The following is a 22,063-nucleotide window of genomic DNA, read 5'->3' as shown; positions in this document are numbered from 1 at the left end:
ATATTCGGACTACTTGTTTTCTTTTTTTTTCCTTTTGGCATTTGTCTGAGGGTAGGCTGTCACAGAAACAAATAGATAGGATTCTTTAAAGATCCATTTTTACCATAAACTGAATTATAGTTTAGTTTAAATTAGAGACTAAAACATAAACAGAGTCATAACCTGGCTGACCTGGGCCTTCTGGAATATATCTTTGTGCTAATCGAAGTTCAGTTGAGATCAACCCTCTCATTCTACCCCTAGGTGAGATATTACTGTTAAAGCCACCTAAATGACAATAAACAAATTATTAAAAATGTTTAATGACTAAACATTACTTGTTCAGAAATGTAAAGACTTTTGGTGCATACATTTTAGCATTTATCTTTACTGGGATTAAGAGGTAAAGAATAAACCTGTTCCAGCATGACAATGTGTCCTGCACAGAGCCCTAACCTCCACCCCATTGAAAACCTTTGGGAACTGGAACACAGACTTCTTTGAAACCTTACTAATAAATTAAAAAAATCATTAAATAAATAAATAAACTTTTTAATAGCAAAATGTCTTCCCAAACTTTCTCTCATCTTCCTCAAAAACTCAAAAGGAAACCTGATTTTCAAACATCAATATTACAGCAAAGAAAATTACTGGGAAATATTTGTAGGTTAGAGAATAAACCAGAATTTTATGTAAAAGACTTTAATGTAAAAAGAAAAAAAATCTGGGATTTGCATGCACGAACAAAGACGCTGAAGCGACAAAACTGTGACTGGTTCTGCAGAATGTTCAGTAAAACTAAGCAGCTAATTTCCTCATTTATTAGTTATGTAATATATAATATATAGTATGTATAGTTTTGTAATATATATGTATATATATATATATATATATATATATATATATATATACACACAGTGGGTATAGAAAAGAATCACTCCCTTTAAAATAATCACTGTTTGTTTGTTTTGCAGCCTGAAATGAAGATACAGTTTTATCCAGCTGTATTTATTCTGTGCAATTTATAACATCCACTTAAAAAAGTATAGAACCAACATGTCATAAGAAAAAAGAAAAACAGAATCACTGATTTTTTAAAAGGATCCCCCACCCCCAAAAAAATGTGACTTGTCTGTCCTACATGGCAGCTAATTTAACACTTACATGAAGTTTCATTAAACAAACCTTTTGGTAAAACTCTTACTAAGAATGAATGATGAAACAAGTTTAACTGTTTAATAAAACTTCATCTCCTCAACTTAAGCACACAAGTAGTAGAAATTTAGAAAAACGTACACGAATTACCAACTCAGTTCCGTGATTATATATAATGCATTTAGAATCTATATTTTGACCAACATTTTCGGGGCGCCAAAACACACGGTTATCAGCAGCCCCAGGTAGTAAAAATTATGCATCCGAAATCTCTTGATAGCGATTCCGCAGTAACAGCAGAAATGCCCTGCCTTTACTGTGTCAATCACGACAGATGCCCTTTTTAAACAAGGCTACTGCGTTCATCCTGGCACTCCAAATGTACCCAGTATCCCGAAAACGGTGGGCACATTAACACCGGCCAACCTATTGTACAATTATTTCATGTTGTTTTAAATCTGTAAGTAATAGTGTTTACACTACAACTACTCTATAAAACCAGTTGGTAAAGAAATAACTTAGGAATGTTATCGAAAATACGGAATGTTATCGAAAATACGCACATACGAAGAGTACTTTACAAAAAACAAAGCAAAGGATCATGGGATGTTCGGTTCAGCCAATGGCAAAGCGTGCTTCTTTGCTTCTTTGTTTTTAAACATCAAAAACACAAAGACTCACAAAAACAAAGATTTGTGAAGCTTTGATATTTTTTGTCCACGTATTTGGTGTAAGTTTTTTAATTATAATAAGTCTAAAATGGTTATTCGAGCTGAACTCATGTCATGGCGTAAACGTATTAGTATCGCTAGTGAACTTTTTCTTTTTTTTTACCACCAGATGGCGCCATTGGACTCAAATCATTTTATAGCACAGAAATTCCCTGAATGGTCAAACCTCACTATAACATCAATATGTAGTGTTTCCCCACTTCCCTATCTGTTACCATAAAGTTTAAAGCACACAATTGTCTTTAATGGCATTGTATATTGTAGCATTACAATTCCCCTACACTGTAACAAACCAGGCCAAACCTATGCCAGCATATCAATGTTTCTGTACACAAATCGAGGACCATGAAGACATGGTCTACCAAGGTTGGACTGAAAGAAATCTAGTGTCCTAAAAAACTCAACCCCACTACACACCTGTGAGATTAACTGGAACGCCGACTGGACGCCCAGACCTTCTTGTAAAATCATTAATGCTCTTGTAGATAAATGAACAGGTGAAATTCCCACAGGCACGCTTAAAAATCTAGAGGAGAACATTCCCAGAAGAGTGGGGGTTATTGAAAAGCAAAAGGGGAATAAATCTGGAATAATATGTTTGACCTGTCCATATACTTTTGCCTATGTAGTGCATATCTCTACACAAGTTTTTTTTTTTTTTTTCGTTACAGGGCAACTGATATTCCCCACTGTGGAGATATAACTGTAGTTTCTGTGGCAGTTACCTAAGGAGTCAGGTTGTAATCTCAATGTGTGATTGTCCTTCAAACACAATGGGCAATTTGGGAACACCAATTACCCTAATCTGCATGTCTTTGGACTGTGGAAAGAAACTGGAGGAAAGCCATCAAGCATGGTAAGAACATGCAAACTCCATGTACACAGACCACGAGGTGGGGAATCGAAGCCAGACCCTAGAGGCAAAAAGTTAACCACTAAGCCACCATGCTGCCAGTTACCTTTAAATAATTATAATATAATACTTCCATATATAAACAAGGCATAGGGCAAACAGATACCTAACAAAAAACCTAAACTGTATTAATTATTTTCTTTTTATAACTAATTGTCACTGCACATCACGCTGCATTTAAAGAGAATCATTCCCAGGTAGACTGGTTTTCTTAAAAAAGAAAATCACTAGAACCATCATGACAGGACACGATGTTATTCGACATAAATAATTTATTTTTACGCCACACATTTAATCACAAAGTAATCTGTGTCAATTTACAGAATCCACAAGCTTGCACACAGCCACTGTGGGCATTAGTTGAAGGTAATCTGATGTTAGAACAGGTTTTCTTGCTTTCTTGAGTGTAGGTTTTTGCATGGGAAAAAAAAGACAAAGTAGGTCACTGTGGCTTATTTAGGCGCCACCACAAGGGGGCGCAAAATGCATCCAAATTAGATTTATTTTTTTTAATAAACATGTCAAGAAATCAAACATTACACAATCCACTTGAAATAATAAATGTGATGCTTAACGTGATATCATTGTAACATATTTGTCATGATTAAGTAGCTACAATTAATTAAAAAAAAAGTACACTTAATAATGTGATCTTTCTACAATTAAAAAATAAATACAGAGTGCCAAAACATTTTTTAATGTGAAAAATCATTTTTATGCATCTTTATGCATTGTCCTTGGTATCATAGATCATAGAGTCCATTTGAATCAAGCTAATATTGTTAAAAACTTATGACTAGTAAGTTACTGTTAAAGAAGTTGGCCAGAAATATGACAATATTGTAAATGTGCACATAAGCAGTAATATAAAGGAGTTCATTTCAGTGCAAGGACAAGGGGCATGCAGTAATGACCAATGCATTGACTACCTACATCAGCAGTGAGATATATATATATATATATATATAGTTATATATATATAGTTATATATATACATATATATAGTTATATATATAACATATATATGACACATATATATATATATATATATATATATATATATATATATATATATATATATATATATATATACACATATATATATATAGTTTTTTTACATGTAGAAATCCCAAACATTGCATAATCAGCTATGAATAATTAATGAAATGCAAAATATACCATTCTGAGCAGTTAGTTAGTGCAGACAGCAACACTATCTCGCTCTCTCCATAACAAACTACATATAGTGATTGCCCTGATTTATCATTGTCAGTGGACTTTTTAATTTTTATATGAGTTACCGCTTCACCTTAAGTTAGAGTAGACTTTGTTTAGCAGTGTATTCCAGGAACATTTGGTGTAAAACAGAATGCCAGTTCATTGTACAGCACTATTCACACACTTATGGACACCTACTGGCAATTAGGATCACCAGTCCATGCATCAACCTGTCTTTAGGAGGTCTGAGAAGGGAATAGAACCTGGAGTAACCTCACGCATACAGAGGCAGTGTGTGTAAAAAAAAAAGTCCAAAAATACAGGAACCCAAGCTCAGGATTGAACTAGAGACCCTGGATTTAAAAGTAAATATGTATTTAACTAACTCCTATAAAAATCCATCATATTGAAGAAAGAGTCCTGTGAAAAAATTCACACAAATTTCGTTACACCACAAATGTAATCGGTTAAATCCATTTTTTTATCACTAAAGCTTCTAATCTGTAATGGAAATCAATCTCAGCCAAAAGTTTAAACCATTCCTCCAATCCGTTCTGGTTACTACCTGTTTATCTACCCGACATTTTATCCATCCAAAGAACACATATGAAGAGAGATTTTGTATGCACCATGGTACAGCAATTATTTTACAGCTCCTTTTGAAATCTACTTTATAAAATGTTTATACAAAAGAAACCCTGTTATTAATATTAGTCACCAGGAATGAATGGAAAACGAGGGATTAGTTGCTGGCACTGTGTGTATAGCAGCTTTTAATGATCTCTGGTAATGAGAGTAGCATGATTAAGACCTCCTAGTCATTGAGGCGACAAAACTAATAAAGTATAAGAATATTATAGAATGTATTCAAATCATGTCAGATTTCCAATCGATTACACACAGTCATGTTTGTATGTACGTTTTGATTCTTTAGAACAGATATATAGTAATGCATAGTGACTATACACCAATCAGCCATAACGTTAACACCACCACCAGGTGAACTGAACAAAATTGATCACCAACTATACACCAGTATACTGGTGACAGGATCATGGTCACCCAGGACTAACTTTTGCCTGCAGTCAACTAAGGTCAGCCTATCCATTCTGGTCCTACAGAGAAGCCAATGCAACAGAAATAGCTGAAAGAGTTCATTCTTGCCACGTCAGAAAGGCATCAGAACAGCCAGTGCACCACAGCCTGTCACACATGGGCGGGCAGAGAGCCCAAGGCCACCAACCTGGCCTCTAAACCCGCCAGATCCCATCTCGATCGACCCCATGGACAAATAATTCCACTCCATGGAGACCCCACCCTGCAACACACAGCACCCTAAGGAGCCATTGGCAATGTCCTGCTGCCAGTCACTACAGCACCCCACCCAAAAGCCCTGTGGAGCCATGCTCAAGGGGCCAGTGCTGCCCCGGTGGCACATGGAAAACACTTAGGTTGTTTTAATGTAAATGGTTTAAAGTTATGGCTCATCTGTGTAGCTATGTTTCCAAGATGAATGTTAATTCTGTTTTTTTTCCCTTTTTTTAAGTATTATTTAAAATGATACAGTATGTAGCACACAGGAGATCCTTGTCAAACTAGGTTTCAAGATTTATGCTGTATTCTGGATGCCCATTTGCATTAGCTTTGCAATTAGTAAAAAGACTGGACTCAAGCACATGAGATCTGTGTTATTGAGTGTCATTGCATTGGGGCTGGGTGATGATGCTAGTTAGTTGGTTGTAATAGTAAAAGAGTAAAAGTTAGCTATAGTCTATAAATAAAAGTTGCTGATGAAATGAAAATAATTCATAAGCCTACAGGGATTATGTGAATGTTACATTAAATAACAGCTGTCTTAGTTATAGCACATGCCAAATCTATATATAGAATAGGCTATTTATATAATAAATAACCATAAAGCATGAAAAAAAGAAATGTGAATTAATGTAACAATGATAAAAGTAAAGAGAAATCATTTTAATTTCCAGAAGAACAAATCAGCAGTACCCTTATAAACAAGCGGTTTTTGGGTGTAAAAAAAATCTTTGTACCGTATATGCGGACAATTCCAGAGACGGCCTAAGCACCCATTGAAATCAATTTGCCGGATGTGCATTATGCAGATTAGCAAAATTACTTGCATTCACGCCTCTGAGATTAGCCAGGTTCGTCTTGAATAGAAACATTCAAGACTGGCCATTAAATACAAACACTTGCCTAAACTACAGTTTTAAATGCTTACTGCACTTATTATAATTTATTTTAATGTATTCTTTTTTATATTATTCAGGATTCCCAATTAATTATCCATCAGGTCATGGTAAATCCTACTGCATGGTGGCATTTGATTTTAATTGACTTTAAAATACAACATACAGTATATTAAAATCAAACTTTTGTTCTTAACAAATCCAGACTAAACTTTGGAACACTTACATTAAACAAAATGAAGATTATGTTAAAAAGAAAAGAAATAACAGCAGTTTAATATCTTGTTTATTAATTATGTTAGCTATGCTTTCAGGCTAGTTAACATGGCTAGCCAGGCTGATGCTAGCTACTGTACATGCTTTATACTGTAGCTTGCAGGATGTCCTCAGTTTTGGAACATCTTAAACAAAATTGGGATTATGTTAAAAAAAAAATAATAATAATAATAATAATAACAATAATAATAATAATAAAATAACAAATAATAATAATACAATAAAAAATTTAAAAAAGGATTTATCCTGTATTGAGTTAGCTACCCTATTAGGCTAGTTAACATCACTAGCTAGTTTGCTAACTTTCTAGCTTGCATCTGAATTTCCTTGTAGAGGAATCGAAAAGGCATGTAACTGTATTTAATGAATTAACAGTGAGTTTTTAAAAGTGAGTTTTATTCAGTTGGGTTTCATATTAACTGCAGTGTTAGTGATCAAGCTAAAACCTTAAAGCTAAGATTTACCTCCTACTGTATGTGATTATACAGTATACTAACTCTCAGACAAGTAGAACCATGATTTATAACTCAAGTATAATTATAATTACTACTAATACCAGACAATCAAAATGCCCTAGATGAAAGACCTTAATAGACACATACAGTATAGATATATCTATAATCCATACTAACGTAGAGCAGGATTTCATACACTATGAATAAAAAATTATTATAATGAAAGAAAAATAAATAACTCCCCTTATATTGTTAAGAGTTTGGCACTTCTAGAGCTGAATGTGGCTGTGTATTCACTTTCTGCTTACTGATGCACTAAGAAGAAGCTTGTAGAAGTGGCTTTTCTGACAGGGTACAGTAATGTTCATGCCGTAAGTGTATATTGCCATGTATATTGGCACTCAGATTTTCTTCTCTTTTTGCGTTAGACACTAGATTTAAGAGTAAGGGATGATTTCAGTTTGATGATAAGTTAGATAACCAAGTAAAGTCTACATGATGATACAGTGCCAGAATTTTGGCACATGGACTTGCTAACATTTCAGCTACTAATAATGACAGACGTAGTAGCATACAGACCGAGACACCACCTGGGAGTTTCAGTCTCTCAGCCTACTCTGTTTTCCCAGAATTGACACTCAGTTTAACTGTTTTCCCACAGCTGATTTTGCATGATTCATTTACATAATAACCGCATGATTAAACAAATTACATAACCTACTGTACCATGTTCATGTGGATCTTGTTTAGCATTTGTGAGTTCATGTGAAAATATGTGAAATTGTTTGCATCAAATGAAAAAGTAAAAGTATAACATTGGTTGAATAGGTGACGCAGGTAGCGTACGTCATTCCGCAAAGAGAAGGTACACTACATTCCTCTTCAGTGATTTAACCCTGTCTGACAAAAACTACAATAATACAGGGGAAAAGAGAAGTCCGCTGCCACCTCCTTCAACCAGTGATGTCTCCAAGTGCTTTTCTGCTCTTACTGCTCTTGCTTAGAACCTTGTTCTGTCCATCCAAGCGTATAATAATCCAACATGAAGCCTATCCAAAAGGAAGAAGGCCATTTTTTTTCTATCAGCGCTTCTTCATAGACCGACATGTCTAAAGATGGGTACAGACGAAACAAATGCAGGGACAAGCACTGAGCTTGACTTGCAAGACAGGAAGTGAAAGCGTGAACTCAGCAAGGACAACTGACTGACACACAAGTGAGAGGTTAAAGGTGAAGTCAGCAGTTGCAGCTCTTCTCTCTCGCTGCCTCTTCCTCAGCCGGGTAGAGGACTTTAGCTGTGAGGCCGCTTTTGACGCCGTCCCAGCCGTCACGTGCCGAGATCTCACCCATCTTCATGAGCTCATAGATGTCACGTGCCAGCAGCTCAAAGGCACGCTCTACATTGCTGTTGGACTTGGCTGACGTCTCCACATAGCGCAAACCCAACTCAGCCGCCAGCTGCTCAGCCTCATCACGGCGTACTTTGCGCTCCCGGATTAGGTCACTCTTGTGGCCGATCAAGATGTAGACCATGTGGTGGGGCATAATGTGCTCAGTGACTTCACGGTGCCATTCCCGCACGTGTTCGAAGCTCTTACGATTGGTCAGGTCGAACACCAGGAGCCCACCAACTGAGTTGCGGTAGTAGGAAGTTGTAATGGACCTAAAAATAAACAAACATAAAAAGCGTTTAGACAAACGTGTTATACTTGTTATACTGATAAAGACCCAAATAAAAAGGCGCAAAAGTGCAAACTCAATTTTGGTAGTTTTAAATAAATAAACAAAAATCAAGATAAAGGTAAGCATTCAAAAAAAGTTTTTTTTTTAATTCTAAAAACTTGCATCATCACCAGCCTCTTTCACTTTCCCGTGAGATTTTGATGACGATATCTTATTGCTGTCATAGCACAGGGAGATACACTGTATATGTTCAGATTGGGCATCAACTTAGTACACATACTTTTGTTGTACCATAAGGTCATAAAGGTTTTTTTTTTCTTTCTTTTTGCTGTACACACACACACACACAAGATAGATAAAGAGCTATATACACTAATATCTCTTTGAACAGGCGTTTGCTTTGATGATGATAATGGCCGAGTCAGGCCACTGTGTAAAACCTTTTCACAACATCCAAAAGATTCTCAAAGGGGGAAAGGTCTGGAATCTGTGTTGGCCAGTCCATGTGTGCACCCAAAACCACTCTTTCACAATTTGAGCCCAATTAATCCTGACAATGTCATCTTGGAATATGCCTGTACTACCAGGGAAGGAAAAAAAAATCTACTGATAGACAAACCTGGTAATTCAGGATATACATGGAGTCAGCTGACCTCATTTTTTGGGCAAATAAAGTTGCTGAATGTAGACATGACCAAAAGAAGCAACCACAGATCATAACACTGCCCCCACAGCCTTGTACGGTAGGCACTAGCCAGCATGGTGCATCAATTCTCTGCAAGTAGAGTAACATCTTTGCCATGACCACATGATGTGTCTTGACCTGTTGTTAAAAAATTGAGAAACTACTCACCGCATCGGTTAAGGTTAAATAACTTGTTGCCAGTTGAAATATATCAATCACTGCAGTAGTTATCTAGTGGAAGGCTCTTAATTATTTGTTTAGTTAAATCGAAGTTGGCTGAGAAGTGTATATGCATAGTGCATCTGGAAAAAAAAAAATCATGACTAAGTAAATTTTTTGTGATTTAATAAAAAAATTTAATGCTCATAGTGTAAATCAATTACACAAAATAATTGCACAATAATTCAAGCCTTTTGGTTTCCATTTCAATGACGACTGCTTATAAATTATAAGTTCAGTATGTTAAAATTTTAGAATATTTTATTTCGAGTTACTAAATTACTATTCATACATTATAAATAACATTTATATCTTGGTGTAGTTCATTACATGCAAAGCAAAGACTGCAAACTTGGCAGTTGTCCAGATAACCATCGTATACCACCTCCACAAGGAGGGTAAGCTCACAGAAGGTCATCGCTGGAAGGGCTGGCTGTTTGCAGAGTGCTGTATCAAAGCGTATTCATGGAAAGTTGACTGGAAGGGTGGTAGGAAAAGGTGAGATGAACACAGAATTAAGAAGATTGTCAAAGCAGAGACAATTCAAGAACTTAGGAGAGCTTCACAAGGAGTGTATTGTAGCTGGAATCAGTGCATCTAGAGCCACCGCACATACAGTAGACATCCAAGGTCCTCATTTCAGATAAAAGTAAATTTTGTATACATTTGGAAATCAAGGTCCCAGAGTCTGGAGAAAGAGTGAAGAATCCCAGTTGTTTGAAGTCCAGTATGAAGTCTTGCTGCTTGTGTTGGTCCATAGTGTTTTATGCAGTCTAAAGTCAACACAGCCACCTACCAGGATATTTTAGAGCATTTTATGCTGCCATCTGCTGATGAGCTGTATGCCAAATCTACCACTAACTGGTTTGCTGGCCAAGACAAATCAGTATGTGTGCAAACATCGATTACTGGGATATTGAATTTGATTTGCAGGTATCAGAGAGGTATTAATGTGCGGGATGTCTGTATTACCAATATCGGAAAAAAAAATTAACCTTCTTTGCTCCTCACGTTCACCACTTTGCATGGTAATGATAATTAAAGAAAACATCACACACACACACACACAAAGTGATGAGATCACACAGGATTTGGACTCAAGTTGTGTGGCCATAAGAGATTTTCTTATGGCCCACAACTGTTTAGTCCCAATCCCTAACTATTAGAGACTAATCAGAAAAATGGCTTCGTTCTGCTACTGGACAAAAAATTTTGCACTCAGGAGCAATAAAAAAAAAAAACATCATGTGGTCTGATGAGTCCAGACTAATCCTATTCCAAAGTCATGGCTGCATCCGGGTAAGAAAGGAATTGCTGATGCAAATGAAGTCAGGTGACTCCCTTAATGTACTGAATGACCAGGCTATCCCATCAATATTTTTTTCTTCCCTGATGGCATGGGCATATTGCAGGATGTGAAAAGAGTTGTTCTGAGAGCACAAGGAATCATTTTCACACATGAAATTTCCTCCCTATTGAAAATATTTGGGATGTGCTTCAAGGAGTGGTTCGACTCACCGTCATCAATACCAGTTCTCAGCCAAAAATGTATGCAACTCTGGATGAAAATAAATGTTGTGACGTTGTTTAAGGCTGTCGAAAGAATGCCACAACAAATGCATGCCATAACCAAAGCTAAAGGTGGTCCAACCAAATATTATAAATATAATAAATATTACAGTTCTATGGATATAAATATAATGAAATATTACAATGTTCTAGTTCTTATGCTTCTGTGAACATTCACAAAATGTGTATGAGGTTGTAAGAACACAGGCGGTAGGTTGTGTAATTCACCAGATGCTACTATGCCATGAGCTGCATGGATGGATGGATGGATTGATCATGAAGGGGGTTTGTTTACTTGCTTCATTCATCCAGTCAGATGCAGGGAGCAAGGAATCATACAACAAAGCATAGTAAATATGGAGGTCAATACTTATACACAGCGTTAAAGAGTGGGGGGGAAAAACCTCGATGATGTTAATTATGAAAATGCTGACGAGACCGAAAGGAGGTTTTGGTGGTTTATGGTGCTTGGCGCTGTTTAAACAAGATCATCGTTTTTTATCTTCCATACAAGATGATTCATAGAAATGGGTGAATAAAAATGAAATATTTTATATGCAATATTTTATAATAAAGACAATGCTTGGTAGATTGATGTAGAGGATTTGTTTATGCAGGTGTGAATGTGAGATGACGGAGGACTGTGTGTGTGCGTGTGTGTGCACGCGCCGTGAGCGCATAACAAACACCTGAATCTTTCCTGCCCGGCGGTGTCCCAGAGCTGCAGTTTAATCTTCACCCCCGGTTCTATATCGAGCGCGCGTGCATAGAAATCTACCCCGACCGTCGGGTCCGCCACGTCGCTGTACACGCCGTCCGTGAAGCGTTTAAGCAGAGACGATTTGCCGACCGTGGAGTCGCCGAGCAGAATAATCCTGAACTGGTATTGCCAGAGAATATCCATCGCATGGCGAGCTGGGAGGAACGCGCGTGCGGGGGTTCGAATGGTTCCGGGAACGAGAAAAACGAAAAGAAGAAAAGAAAAGCGCACGGAAGGGGAGACGCGGCGCGAGCGATCCTCACGGCGAGGCCAAGACGAGCGGTGGTGCGCGCGGGCGTGTGCTGAATGTGCGTGCGCGCGTGCGTGCGCGCGCGTCAGCTTTTGCAGTCACGTGGCCCACCCGATGCGTGCGCTTCACCATCGGTGCGTTTTGACGCCAAGAGACACAAATATGCGCTCAACAGGAAACAGGAAATCTCATGGTGCTGCGGCGGACAAAGCTCTTTTTATATCATTCAGCCACCAACTCAGCTGATCTTATCGCAAAGATTTTAAATATGACCCACAATATATATCCATCCATAGAGGAAACTCTGTAGTACAACGTGTAGGAACGTGAAGGCCATTGTACTTATTCCCATTTTATGACTGTGGTGGGACCTCTGGTCAACATTCACACACGCATTGGTGTAGTGGTTAGCACTGTTCGATTCCCAGGCAGGTTTGATTCATGCCCCTGTGCTTGGTGGATTTCCTCCGGGTTCTCCGGTTTCCTTTGACAGTACAGGGACATGCGAAGGACTGGCACCCTGTCCAGGGTGTACCTAGGTCTCCTTGAATGGGCCCCAGCCCCCATGACCCTGTATATAAAACATGCAAACTCCATATACACAGACCCCGAGGCGGGAATTGAACCAGAACCCTGGAGTTTGAATATGGGGTGAGTTTGGGCTCAGATGGCTAAGCATCTGGGGTGTTCATTTGAGGATCTGGGGATTCAGGTTCAAGCCCTGCCACATTTCATTCCAGGCACTAATGTCAGGTGAGAAGGACTGGGATGCATTCTGTGTTTCAAGTCACTCCAAAGGTGCTCAGTGGTGTTGAAACTAGGGCAAGACACTCAATTCAATTCAATTCAGTTTTATTTGTATGCTGCTTTCAACAACAGTCATTGTCACAAAGCAGCTTTACAGAATCCGAAGGAAATTAGGGAAATGATTATGAAAAGTGTGAGTAGATACGATATGTATAAATTAAAATGAATAGTTTAAGTTCTTTCACGCCACTATTGACAAAAATGTGAAAAATGTGTTCATGGAGACATTGTGACATTGTCACGCTGAAACACCTTTTAGATCAAGTGTAAAGGGAAACAGCAGAAATTCACAGTGATGGGAAATTCACAGCATTAAAAAGTTATGCACAATTTTGCAACAGTGTAGAAAAGACGATATAATGAAATGTAATGGTCAGGTGGCCCCAAACTTTTATATACAGCCATATATTCCATATATTGTAATTCTTAGATATTTTTACATCTTTAAATAAATGTTATGGTGCAACATTTAATGCACCTTTACTGCTTACCTGCCGGATTTGACATATCGTGGGGAAAAAAGAAATGAAAAATGTTATATTTGCAAAGGTTTGGCCATCAGTTTGTGCTCTAACATTCCTGCCACAGTTTAGGATGGGCTGATTATTAGACAATATGTTGAATCAGATGTTTTAGAAGCAGGACAATTGGTTGGGAACCTGTGGTGGTGTTACTGAAGTTTTTACCATGCATATTCGGTAGTTTCCATCTGCTAAATAAAGCCAGATCAGGAATGGTAATTAGTTCATTAGTACCACAGCATGGCACCAAGATTAAGAAACACTATAATTAGGTGTGTAATTGGTGTCTTTTTAAATCTCAGCTACTAAACAAGCAAAACATAGCATCATGAGAAGAGTTACTAGGGTGGTCAAAGGCTCTGTCCATGGTACTGAAACCTACATCAATGAACAATGGACTGCTCCTTTGCAAAGGTGTTTTTAAAAATATATATTATTATTATTCCTTCCAGCAAAATAAGCTGATCATACAAGATCTGGCTCGTGACTGAAATTTACTTTTTTGTTTCTTAATGATGCTTTAAATCTGTATAAATTTAATAATATTCTGTTGTAAGCCCGTGACTTCTGACCCATTTAAGAGTACATACACCATCAGCCATAACATTGCAATGCAAAACATTATGCCCTTTATTGTGTAGATTCCCCTTTGTGTAACTGGGGGCAGCTCTGGCCTCTTGGGCAATAACTCCACAAGACCCCTGTGGGCGTGCTGTGTTGTCTGGCACCAGGAAAAAAAAGTAAAACATTTTATTTATATTCTATTTCAGATCAGAACTTGCATGGGGTCAGCACTGCAATGGTAGCTTAATTGTACACAATGTTTTGTGTACTGCCTGGCACTGTTTGCACAAATTTTGTCTTGTGCACTGTATGTAGTTTAGGGCTCTTTAGTATAATTTTTAGACATGTGTAGTCTCGTGTAGTTCTGTGTTTTATGTAGCACCATGGGTAATCCAAAGAGGAGTTCTAAACAAGTGAAACTGGGATTTGTGATGAAAAATCTGGTGGATGAGGCATAAAACTTGACATTTACAGAAGACTTCAAGACTCTTAGCTGCAGTAAAACATTTGAATGGTGCAAAGGTTTTAAAGAAGGCTGAATGTGATTTCGGCCGGGGTGACTTGGCGCCCATTGTGAACATTAATAACTTTTTGCCAACTTTGCGAACAATCTTTTAAAAATACTACTTACACATCACAGTAACGTGGCTGGGAGTTATTGCCACATCTCCCATAAAGTCCTGATCTTGCTTCGAGCTATTTCCTCATGTTTGGGTCATTAAGGGTGTTCCTGAGAGGCCAATGTTTCATTGTCGGTGTGAAGCAGACAGTCCAATTATGGATCTAGCATACTGAGGAAACTTTCTACCTTTTTAGTATTGTAGGATTACAAATTTATAAAATGTTTGATTTACCTTCCAACGTAATAGTATATAAACAAACAGAGTTATGTACACTGGGTTTTACATTTGGAGGTAAAGATGGTGACATTCTAAGAAGATCAAGTCTGGTAGCCCAGGTGTCTAAGATATTAACCTTTTGTCTTTATGGACGTCCTGACCACTGGGTACCAGTGCATGTGCCTTTGTCTCTATTTGATAATGTGAAGGTCTGAGTGATACTGTCAGGCTGATTAGATTAGCACCTATGCATTTGAAAGGCACTGTTATGCTGATGAGATCAGGGCTGGGGAACTTCCGTTACCAGGCTGATTCCTGTACTGTACTACACCATGCTTTGTTTAGATCGTCTCCACCTCTTTGTATACCTTCCCTTGAAAAGTATAAACTCTCCAGAACTGATTTTTAGTCAGACTTGGATGAATACAGCAACGCACAGCGAGTTCTCAATAAAGAGTAACTTCTGCCTAAAAGATATCCCAGCGTCTCCTTGTCTCTCAACAAAGGAAAAAGTTCCCAGCAGTTTCCATTCAATAGTGAAACACTGGGATACTGCATTAGCAGGGGATTACAGTATATAGAGAAATAAAGGCAGTTTTTACTTCCATAACTGTTTTATGTTATTTTGTGCAAACAAAAAAATGCATTGCTGCTTTGATGTTATATTAACCACTAGACTTGTGGAAGGGCTTTCCACAAGTTTTTTGTGATGTGTTTTCATTCCTCCACAATAGCATCAGTGAATTCAGTAACGTTCAGTCATTTTATGAGCTTGCTTTTTTATGCAAAGGGAATTGTCATGCTGGAAGAGCTGGGGAGTGTCCACATACCTTTGATCATACATCTTACAAATTCTATCAGGCCTATCATACTCTAATATGGAGCTCTCCCACTTTATCAAAATACACAGCAGCCTAGTGGGAGAAATGACAGTCTGTCAATCAGCACAAAAAAAGGTGTAGCCGCTAGATGGAGACACTGACCTTTTTTCGTTGGACATGTGGCTCGCGACACAGGGGAGATGATGTCTTACAACTCCTTTAATTTTCACTCATTTTGACCGCGCGCCTGTTAACCGACAAATGCACTCTGAGACGCGTTAAATACCAAACATCAACGTTGCCATGGCAACAGTGTCCAACGGAAATTATTACGTTTGTCTTTAATAGAACACATTTTTATGTCAAAGAAGGAAGTGTACACTTTCACCCAGACTACAGTATTGGTGCTGATTTTATTATTATTTTTAAAAATGTTTTTATGTTTTACATATAATACAGATTAACGTGTGTGCCAATGAAGCTACTTCTAAAGTTTATGCAACATCAAAGTAAACAAATCCAGCTTCTCTAAAAAATTTAAGCTTTTCTTACTTTTTTTATTATATGTGCCATAAAAATTTTAATTTTTCAGTATTATACTGTCTCGCTTCAAACAATAATAAATATAAATGCAAATGATTCATATAGCTTTATGAGTATTGACTTTAAAATTGGTGTAAGCTTCTAGAAGCATATGACCGGTAAAATTATTTCTTAAATTGGTATTTGGTAAAAGCTTAAGAAGAAAAAAAGAAAAAAAAATCGGTAAAATCTAATTCATATTACAATATCTTAACAATCTTGCCTTTTAGACTAATACACCTTTTCAGGTTTATGTCTTTTTATGTGAGATCTAAATTGGCCAAGTTTCATCTAAATGACAGATAAGATAATTGAAATATTTGAATAAAAAAAGTTATGCACACTACATAAAAGAGCATGAAATTGTATTTACTGTAGCAAGTGTGTTCCTTTTCATCTGATATATATATATATATATATATATATATATTTACAAAAAAAGATACCAAGGACTGTGTGATAAGAAGCATTAAGTATTATAAAGAAGTTCTATAAAAAAATGGTTTTATTATGATCCTATATGAAAACTCACTTTTTCACCTAGGTGAGACACTTTTTATCACCAACATGCCATTTTGTATCATTGCGTTCCTAATCTTAATAATGAGGACATCATCTCATACACACAGGCCTGAGACACATGACAAGGGACTTTAGATTCTGCACTCCTGTTTCACATCTTTACTCATCACACAGATATGCTGCAGATAGAGAGAGAGAAAGAGAGAGAGCGAGAGAATGACGTTATATCAGGTAAGCAAGAACTTTTTCAATTAAATATTTAAAAAGGTCTCCTGAAATGGCATAACATGTAGATACTCCCAGGCATCATCACCTTCGTCATCTACATCGTCTTCCTCTTCGTCGTTATCGCCGTCGTCCCCAGCATCGTTGTTATCTTCGGCCTTGTCATCAGTGTCGTCATCATTGTCATCCTCATGGATACCGGTACAGATCCACAAATCCAATAATATAACCCTGTAGATTTACCCATCACCGATTCTATTTGAAAATAAGAAATTATCTCACCCTAACCACCTTTCTCAAGTTTAAAGTTTCAAAAGGTGTTTTAATCACATGACAAATATTTACATTCATATTGCCAAAGCTCACTAATAAGTCACAAGAAAATAACAGGAGTAGATAGATAAAAAAGGAGAGAAGATATTTATGTGTGTGTGTGTGTGTGTGTGTATATGATGGCCCTATAATCTTCTATATAAGGGGAAGAATAAAGAGGAAGAGGATAAGGAAGAAAAGAATGATGGATAGAGAGAGAAAAGGTAATAAAATGAAACACTGCACTGACTTAAACACCATCAAGACTTTAAAGGAATAAAACTGACATACAATAAAACTCTAAGCATAATTGTTCGCATTTTTCCCTCTTGGATATGAACAGATATTTATCTATAACACTTGCAATTACTTTGACATTTCAAAAGACACCTATTATGCACTATTCTGTTGTAACTCGTGTTTAGTTGTTTAAAGGAAGCCTCCAGTCTCTGTGTAAATTCAAGAACCATGAAAATCATTTTTGTCCTTTTTCCATGTGTGAATCAGCCAGAGTTTAAACAACCCTATTAGATTTTGCCCTAATATGATCTTATATAAGAGGAGCCCCTCCCCAGCTTGTCACTCAGCTCTGCTGTTTTCTAGAGGAGTGTGGCTCATGAGTAGCTCATTTCCGAGTCAAAATTATCCACATTCTGGCTGGAGAATTTATTTTAATTTACTTTTAGAAGAGACAAATGCACTGTATCGTTAAAAAAAATCTTTGCTTGTCTGCCTTTACATGCATATGTACTTGAGTAACATCGAATTCTTTATCCATTGTGTTTATTTTAATGTTGGCCCCATCCCTTTGCAGTTATAACAGTTTCAACTCTTCTGAAGAGGCCTTTCACAAAGGTTTAGGAGTGTTTTTATAGGAATTTTGGACCATTCTTTCAAAAGTGGAAGCTTTTGTAAGGTCAGACACTGATGTTGGCCAAGAGGGTCTGGCTCGCAGTCTCCGCTCTAATTCATCCCAAAGTGTTTTATCAGGTTAAGGGCAGGACTCTGTGCAGGCCCATCAAGTTCTTCCACACCAAACTCGCTTATCCATGTCTTTATGGACCTTGCTTTGTGCACTGGTGCGCAGTCATGTTGGAACAGGAAGGGATCGTCCACAAACTGTTTCCACAAAGTTAGGAGCATGAAATTGTCCAAAATGTCTTGGTATGTGTAACGTCCTGGGTATTGCGTCAGGCAAAGCCACAGACAACTGCTCCACGGGTTTCCAGTCAGGCAGGCCCGTGGCCACCCTCAGGTGCAGTCACCGTTATGATGGCAATCAGGGGGATGCATGACACCTGGATGCATGTCTATAAAGGCCCCCAACACAAAGTGACGTGATTAAACTGAAAAGACACTAAAGAAGGGTTAACCCCGTCTTCAGGGGACTTTTCAGTTGTATATGTTTCTTTGTTTCATTGGTGATTTTGTGTTCAGTTAATAAACCCACCAACGGGAAAAGCCTTCCCTAAGCATGCGCAATCACTTCCACAGCTTACACACACAAATTTTCCTCCGATGCCCTGCATCAGGAATCTGTAGAAAAACCCAGGTGAGCTATGACCACGCACTATCCCTACCCATCATAACAGTATGCTGAAGCTTTAAGAGTTCCTTTCACTGGAAATAAGAGGCTGAGCCTAAATCCTAAGTAAACAACCCAACATCATAATCCACCAAACTTTACACTTGGCACAATGCAGTCAGACAAATACTGTTTTCTTGGCAACAGCCAACCCAGACTTGTTTATCAGATTGCCAGACAGATGTAGAGTCCAGTGGCGGCAATCTTTACACCACTGCATCTGATTCTTTAAAAACCTATTGAAAGAAAACAATAGAAGTGACTGCAACACCTGAATTAAATTATTTGGATGGTTGAGTGAAAAAAAAAAATAATTATATATATATATATATATATATATATATATATATATATATATATATAATTATTGCACAATGGAGTAAAGGAAAAATTTTATAGTCTAAAACTGAAATACGAGACATTGTTATTATGGTTATTAATTGTACTTTATTTTCCTTAACAAAAGAAAAACTACATTTCCCACAATACTATGCGCGTCGGCGTAGTCCCTGAACCAATCAGCGTGCAGGAGCTGCACACATAAGAGGAAAGACCGCCTTCTTTCTTCCTCTTTCTCTGTGTGTGTGCTGAGCTAGTCACGGTGAGTCCTCTCAATCCTTCAACATCGTGCAATTTATCTTGTATTAGGTTTAGATTATATTTATATTTGGGTGTATTGAATGTTTAAAAGTAAGATGTGTTTAAATTTTCAATGAATTGGAAGAAAGATTAGGCATTATTTTCACGGTTCCACGTGGGGTGGGGTGGGGGTGCTCTGTGACTGTGCATATGGTTAGGAAGTTCTAGGTATTAAAGTTGATACAATGTATTACAATTTCAGTCACATCCAGTACAGCAGTTTTGATCATACTAGTGATGTATTAGATTGTAACAATGTAACAATTTCTCATGGTGAATGCTAAGTTTTAACCCGGGCCCTTTTTTTATTTGTGCACCTAAGCATTAGAGATGAAGCATTTCTGAATAACATATTTATCAGTATTGTGTGTTTTAGAGTGGAATAACTCTTTAATAAACTTGTTGAGCACCATAAAAAGGCTTCATGCATTATATATGACTTCACAGCACCCAAAAGGTGTTGGATTGGGGGAACTAGATAAGCTTTAAGTGTTCTGTTAATTCATCATGAGGAAATGCTGATTCCTAGTCTGGATCTCTAGGAATTTATCATTTATCTGACCTTGTTCATTCCCATGATTTATGCATTTGCTTATTTGGACTAAATGGTAATTTAATCCTTAAACATGGCCATTCATAAGTATTAGCATTTAATTTTTAGAGCACTGCATTTCTAACAGAGTCTTTGTCTGAGCATGTTTATAGACTGAAGGGATGTGTGTATTAATACTTTGGCACTTTATCGGAGGAGTTCCTGTTTCCTTATAGCAGGTTGCGATCAAAGGGTGCCTAAATAATCACTTTTACCGACGGTCGCTGTGCGGCTTTCCCTATAGCCGCTTCAGCAACATTAAGGAAAAGGACACTTGATATACTCAAGTTTAATATGTTGCCAAAATAAAGAAATCAAATTGTGATCTTTAACTCTTGACATTTTCTGGCCCTTACAGTTGAGTCATGTTCAGAGAGCCTGATGCCATGGAGATGAAAATGACCTGCTCACTGGTAATTTACATTCTAGTTTCCTTTATATATTATGATTTGGCTGTGATTTACTTACTTGCCCTATCTGAGAGTGAAAACCCTGTTATGAGAATTTCTTAACCTCAATGATGAGCCACACAAACCCTAAGCTTTTGCTCCGTGTTTTTGGATATTGAATGATTTATCCTGAGCTGTTCGTTTCCTTTACAGCTGAGTGCAGTCGGATGAAAGTCAGACAAGCTGATCATGAAGCTGTGTTTGAAAAACAGGTAACTGATTGTTGTTTTGTTGCCTGGCCCTTATCGAAGGCGTTCCTGTTTCCCTGTAGCAGGTAACGATCAAAATGGAGCCTAAATAATGACTTTTACCGACGGTCGCTGTGCGGCTTTCCCTATAGCCACTTCAGCAACATTAAGGAAAAGGACACTTCGTTCAATGATATTTCATATTAATGATAAATCTAGATTGCTAAAATAATGACGTGCATTAATCAATCTGTTAATCTGTGTGAGTGTTTTGTGCCTAGAATACTTTGAGATTTGGTATTTATCTTGAGATGCTTTCCTTACAGATGAGGGCGAGGGGGAAATCTTGCCTAGAAGTAGACAAGATGATCCTGGAGTCCAAATAAAGAGGTAATTGACTTCTAAAAGAAATTTTTATTGCTGCAAGCTTTGACCTGACTATGATGACCCACTTGCCCTATCTGAGAGAAGCTCTGTTATGAAACAATCAAAAATCCTCATTTTTCTGAGTCAGTCCCAGGAACTTTAATTTATTGAGCCTAATTTAAACTTCAAACATAGTAATTTGTCCGCTTTCTCTTTTAGGTGGTGAATAAACCGTCTGACATGGGGCTTCCACTTTGAGAAGGTAAGAAGTTAACGGTCTTCTGCTAAAATGTTATGACGCACGGTTTCTGAGGATCTTTGCTCTCGACAGTGGGACTGGTTCTCCAACTACGTGCTAAAGTAACGGGCAGATTTAGGCAGCTTGGGCTGTTCGGTGCCCAGTGCTGCTACGCTACTTTCCTACACAAGTCTTAACATATTTGACTTATTTTATTTGTTTCATTTGTCTAGGATGAAGCCTGATTTGTGACGCGAGACCATAAGGCACCCAACACCACAGGTATGTCATTATAATAACGTTCCTTCCTGCCCCATTTTAAGCTGATCAAGGATGACTCCATTTTAATTGGTGACTGCTGGATGAAGCTTGCGGATATGGGACTGAGATCAGCTAATTATACACTGTTACTTTTTTTTTTTTTTTTTTTTTCCAAGGCAGAACTAAGTTGTATTTTCTCTCTTTGCATAGGATAAAATCCAAGGAGGAGCACACCGAAGCTGGAGTGATGCAAGACCAGTCAAATCTCTAAATCGCCTTACTAGCTGAAAAAGTTTGTTACATGATGAAATAATTGGCAAGACGAAGTTCATGGAAAGCCTGTGATCTTTAATCAGAATGGAAAGTGAGACTATAGGGGTGCATATTGTCCCTGTGTAACTCCTTTTAACTAATAAAACTTTGATAAACCAATGATCTGTGTGGTGTTT

At 37.6% G+C, this 22,063-nt stretch overlaps 1 protein-coding gene, 1 long non-coding RNA gene and 5 other non-coding genes across 7 annotated transcripts; 5 read left to right on the top strand and 2 right to left on the bottom strand.

The window, feature by feature from the left end:
• Nucleotides 1–1,343: 1,343 nt before the first annotated feature.
• LOC128516231 (U11 spliceosomal RNA) lies at nt 1,344–1,479 on the bottom strand. Its single transcript, XR_008356757.1, has one exon. It is a non-coding gene; the product is annotated as a U11 spliceosomal RNA (small nuclear RNA).
• Nucleotides 1,480–6,657: 5,178 nt separating this feature from the next.
• rab42a (RAB42, member RAS oncogene family a) lies at nt 6,658–12,145 on the bottom strand. Its single transcript, XM_053490409.1, has 2 exons — nt 11,783–12,145; nt 6,658–8,600 (listed from the first exon to the last, which is right to left on the bottom strand). The coding sequence occupies exons 1-2, from the start codon at nt 11,995–11,997 to the stop codon at nt 8,174–8,176; spliced, it is 642 nt and encodes a 213-aa protein (XP_053346384.1). The 5' UTR covers nt 11,998–12,145; the 3' UTR covers nt 6,658–8,173.
• A 4,830-nt stretch (nt 12,146–16,975) lies between these two features.
• Nucleotides 16,976–22,046, top strand: LOC128515845 (uncharacterized). Its single transcript, XR_008356712.1, has 9 exons — nt 16,976–16,990; nt 17,462–17,520; nt 19,348–19,482; nt 20,471–20,525; nt 20,715–20,773; nt 21,076–21,139; nt 21,335–21,377; nt 21,587–21,635; nt 21,825–22,046. It is a non-coding gene; the product is annotated as an uncharacterized LOC128515845 (long non-coding RNA).
• Nucleotides 20,251–20,388, top strand: LOC128516225 (small nucleolar RNA SNORA16B/SNORA16A family). Its single transcript, XR_008356751.1, has one exon. It is a non-coding gene; the product is annotated as a small nucleolar RNA SNORA16B/SNORA16A family (small nucleolar RNA).
• LOC128516224 (small nucleolar RNA SNORA16B/SNORA16A family) lies at nt 20,796–20,933 on the top strand. Its single transcript, XR_008356750.1, has one exon. It is a non-coding gene; the product is annotated as a small nucleolar RNA SNORA16B/SNORA16A family (small nucleolar RNA).
• On the top strand, nt 21,183–21,264 carry LOC128516236 (small nucleolar RNA SNORD103/SNORD85). Its single transcript, XR_008356761.1, has one exon. It is a non-coding gene; the product is annotated as a small nucleolar RNA SNORD103/SNORD85 (small nucleolar RNA).
• LOC128516232 (small nucleolar RNA SNORD99) lies at nt 21,676–21,748 on the top strand. Its single transcript, XR_008356758.1, has one exon. It is a non-coding gene; the product is annotated as a small nucleolar RNA SNORD99 (small nucleolar RNA).
• Nucleotides 22,047–22,063: the final 17 nt, after the last annotated feature.

This window comes from Clarias gariepinus, chromosome 28, assembly GCF_024256425.1.
Source record: "Clarias gariepinus isolate MV-2021 ecotype Netherlands chromosome 28, CGAR_prim_01v2, whole genome shotgun sequence".
NCBI classification, from domain to species: domain Eukaryota; kingdom Metazoa; phylum Chordata; class Actinopteri; order Siluriformes; family Clariidae; genus Clarias; species Clarias gariepinus.
This window is presented reverse-complemented; position numbering and strand designations above follow the sequence as displayed.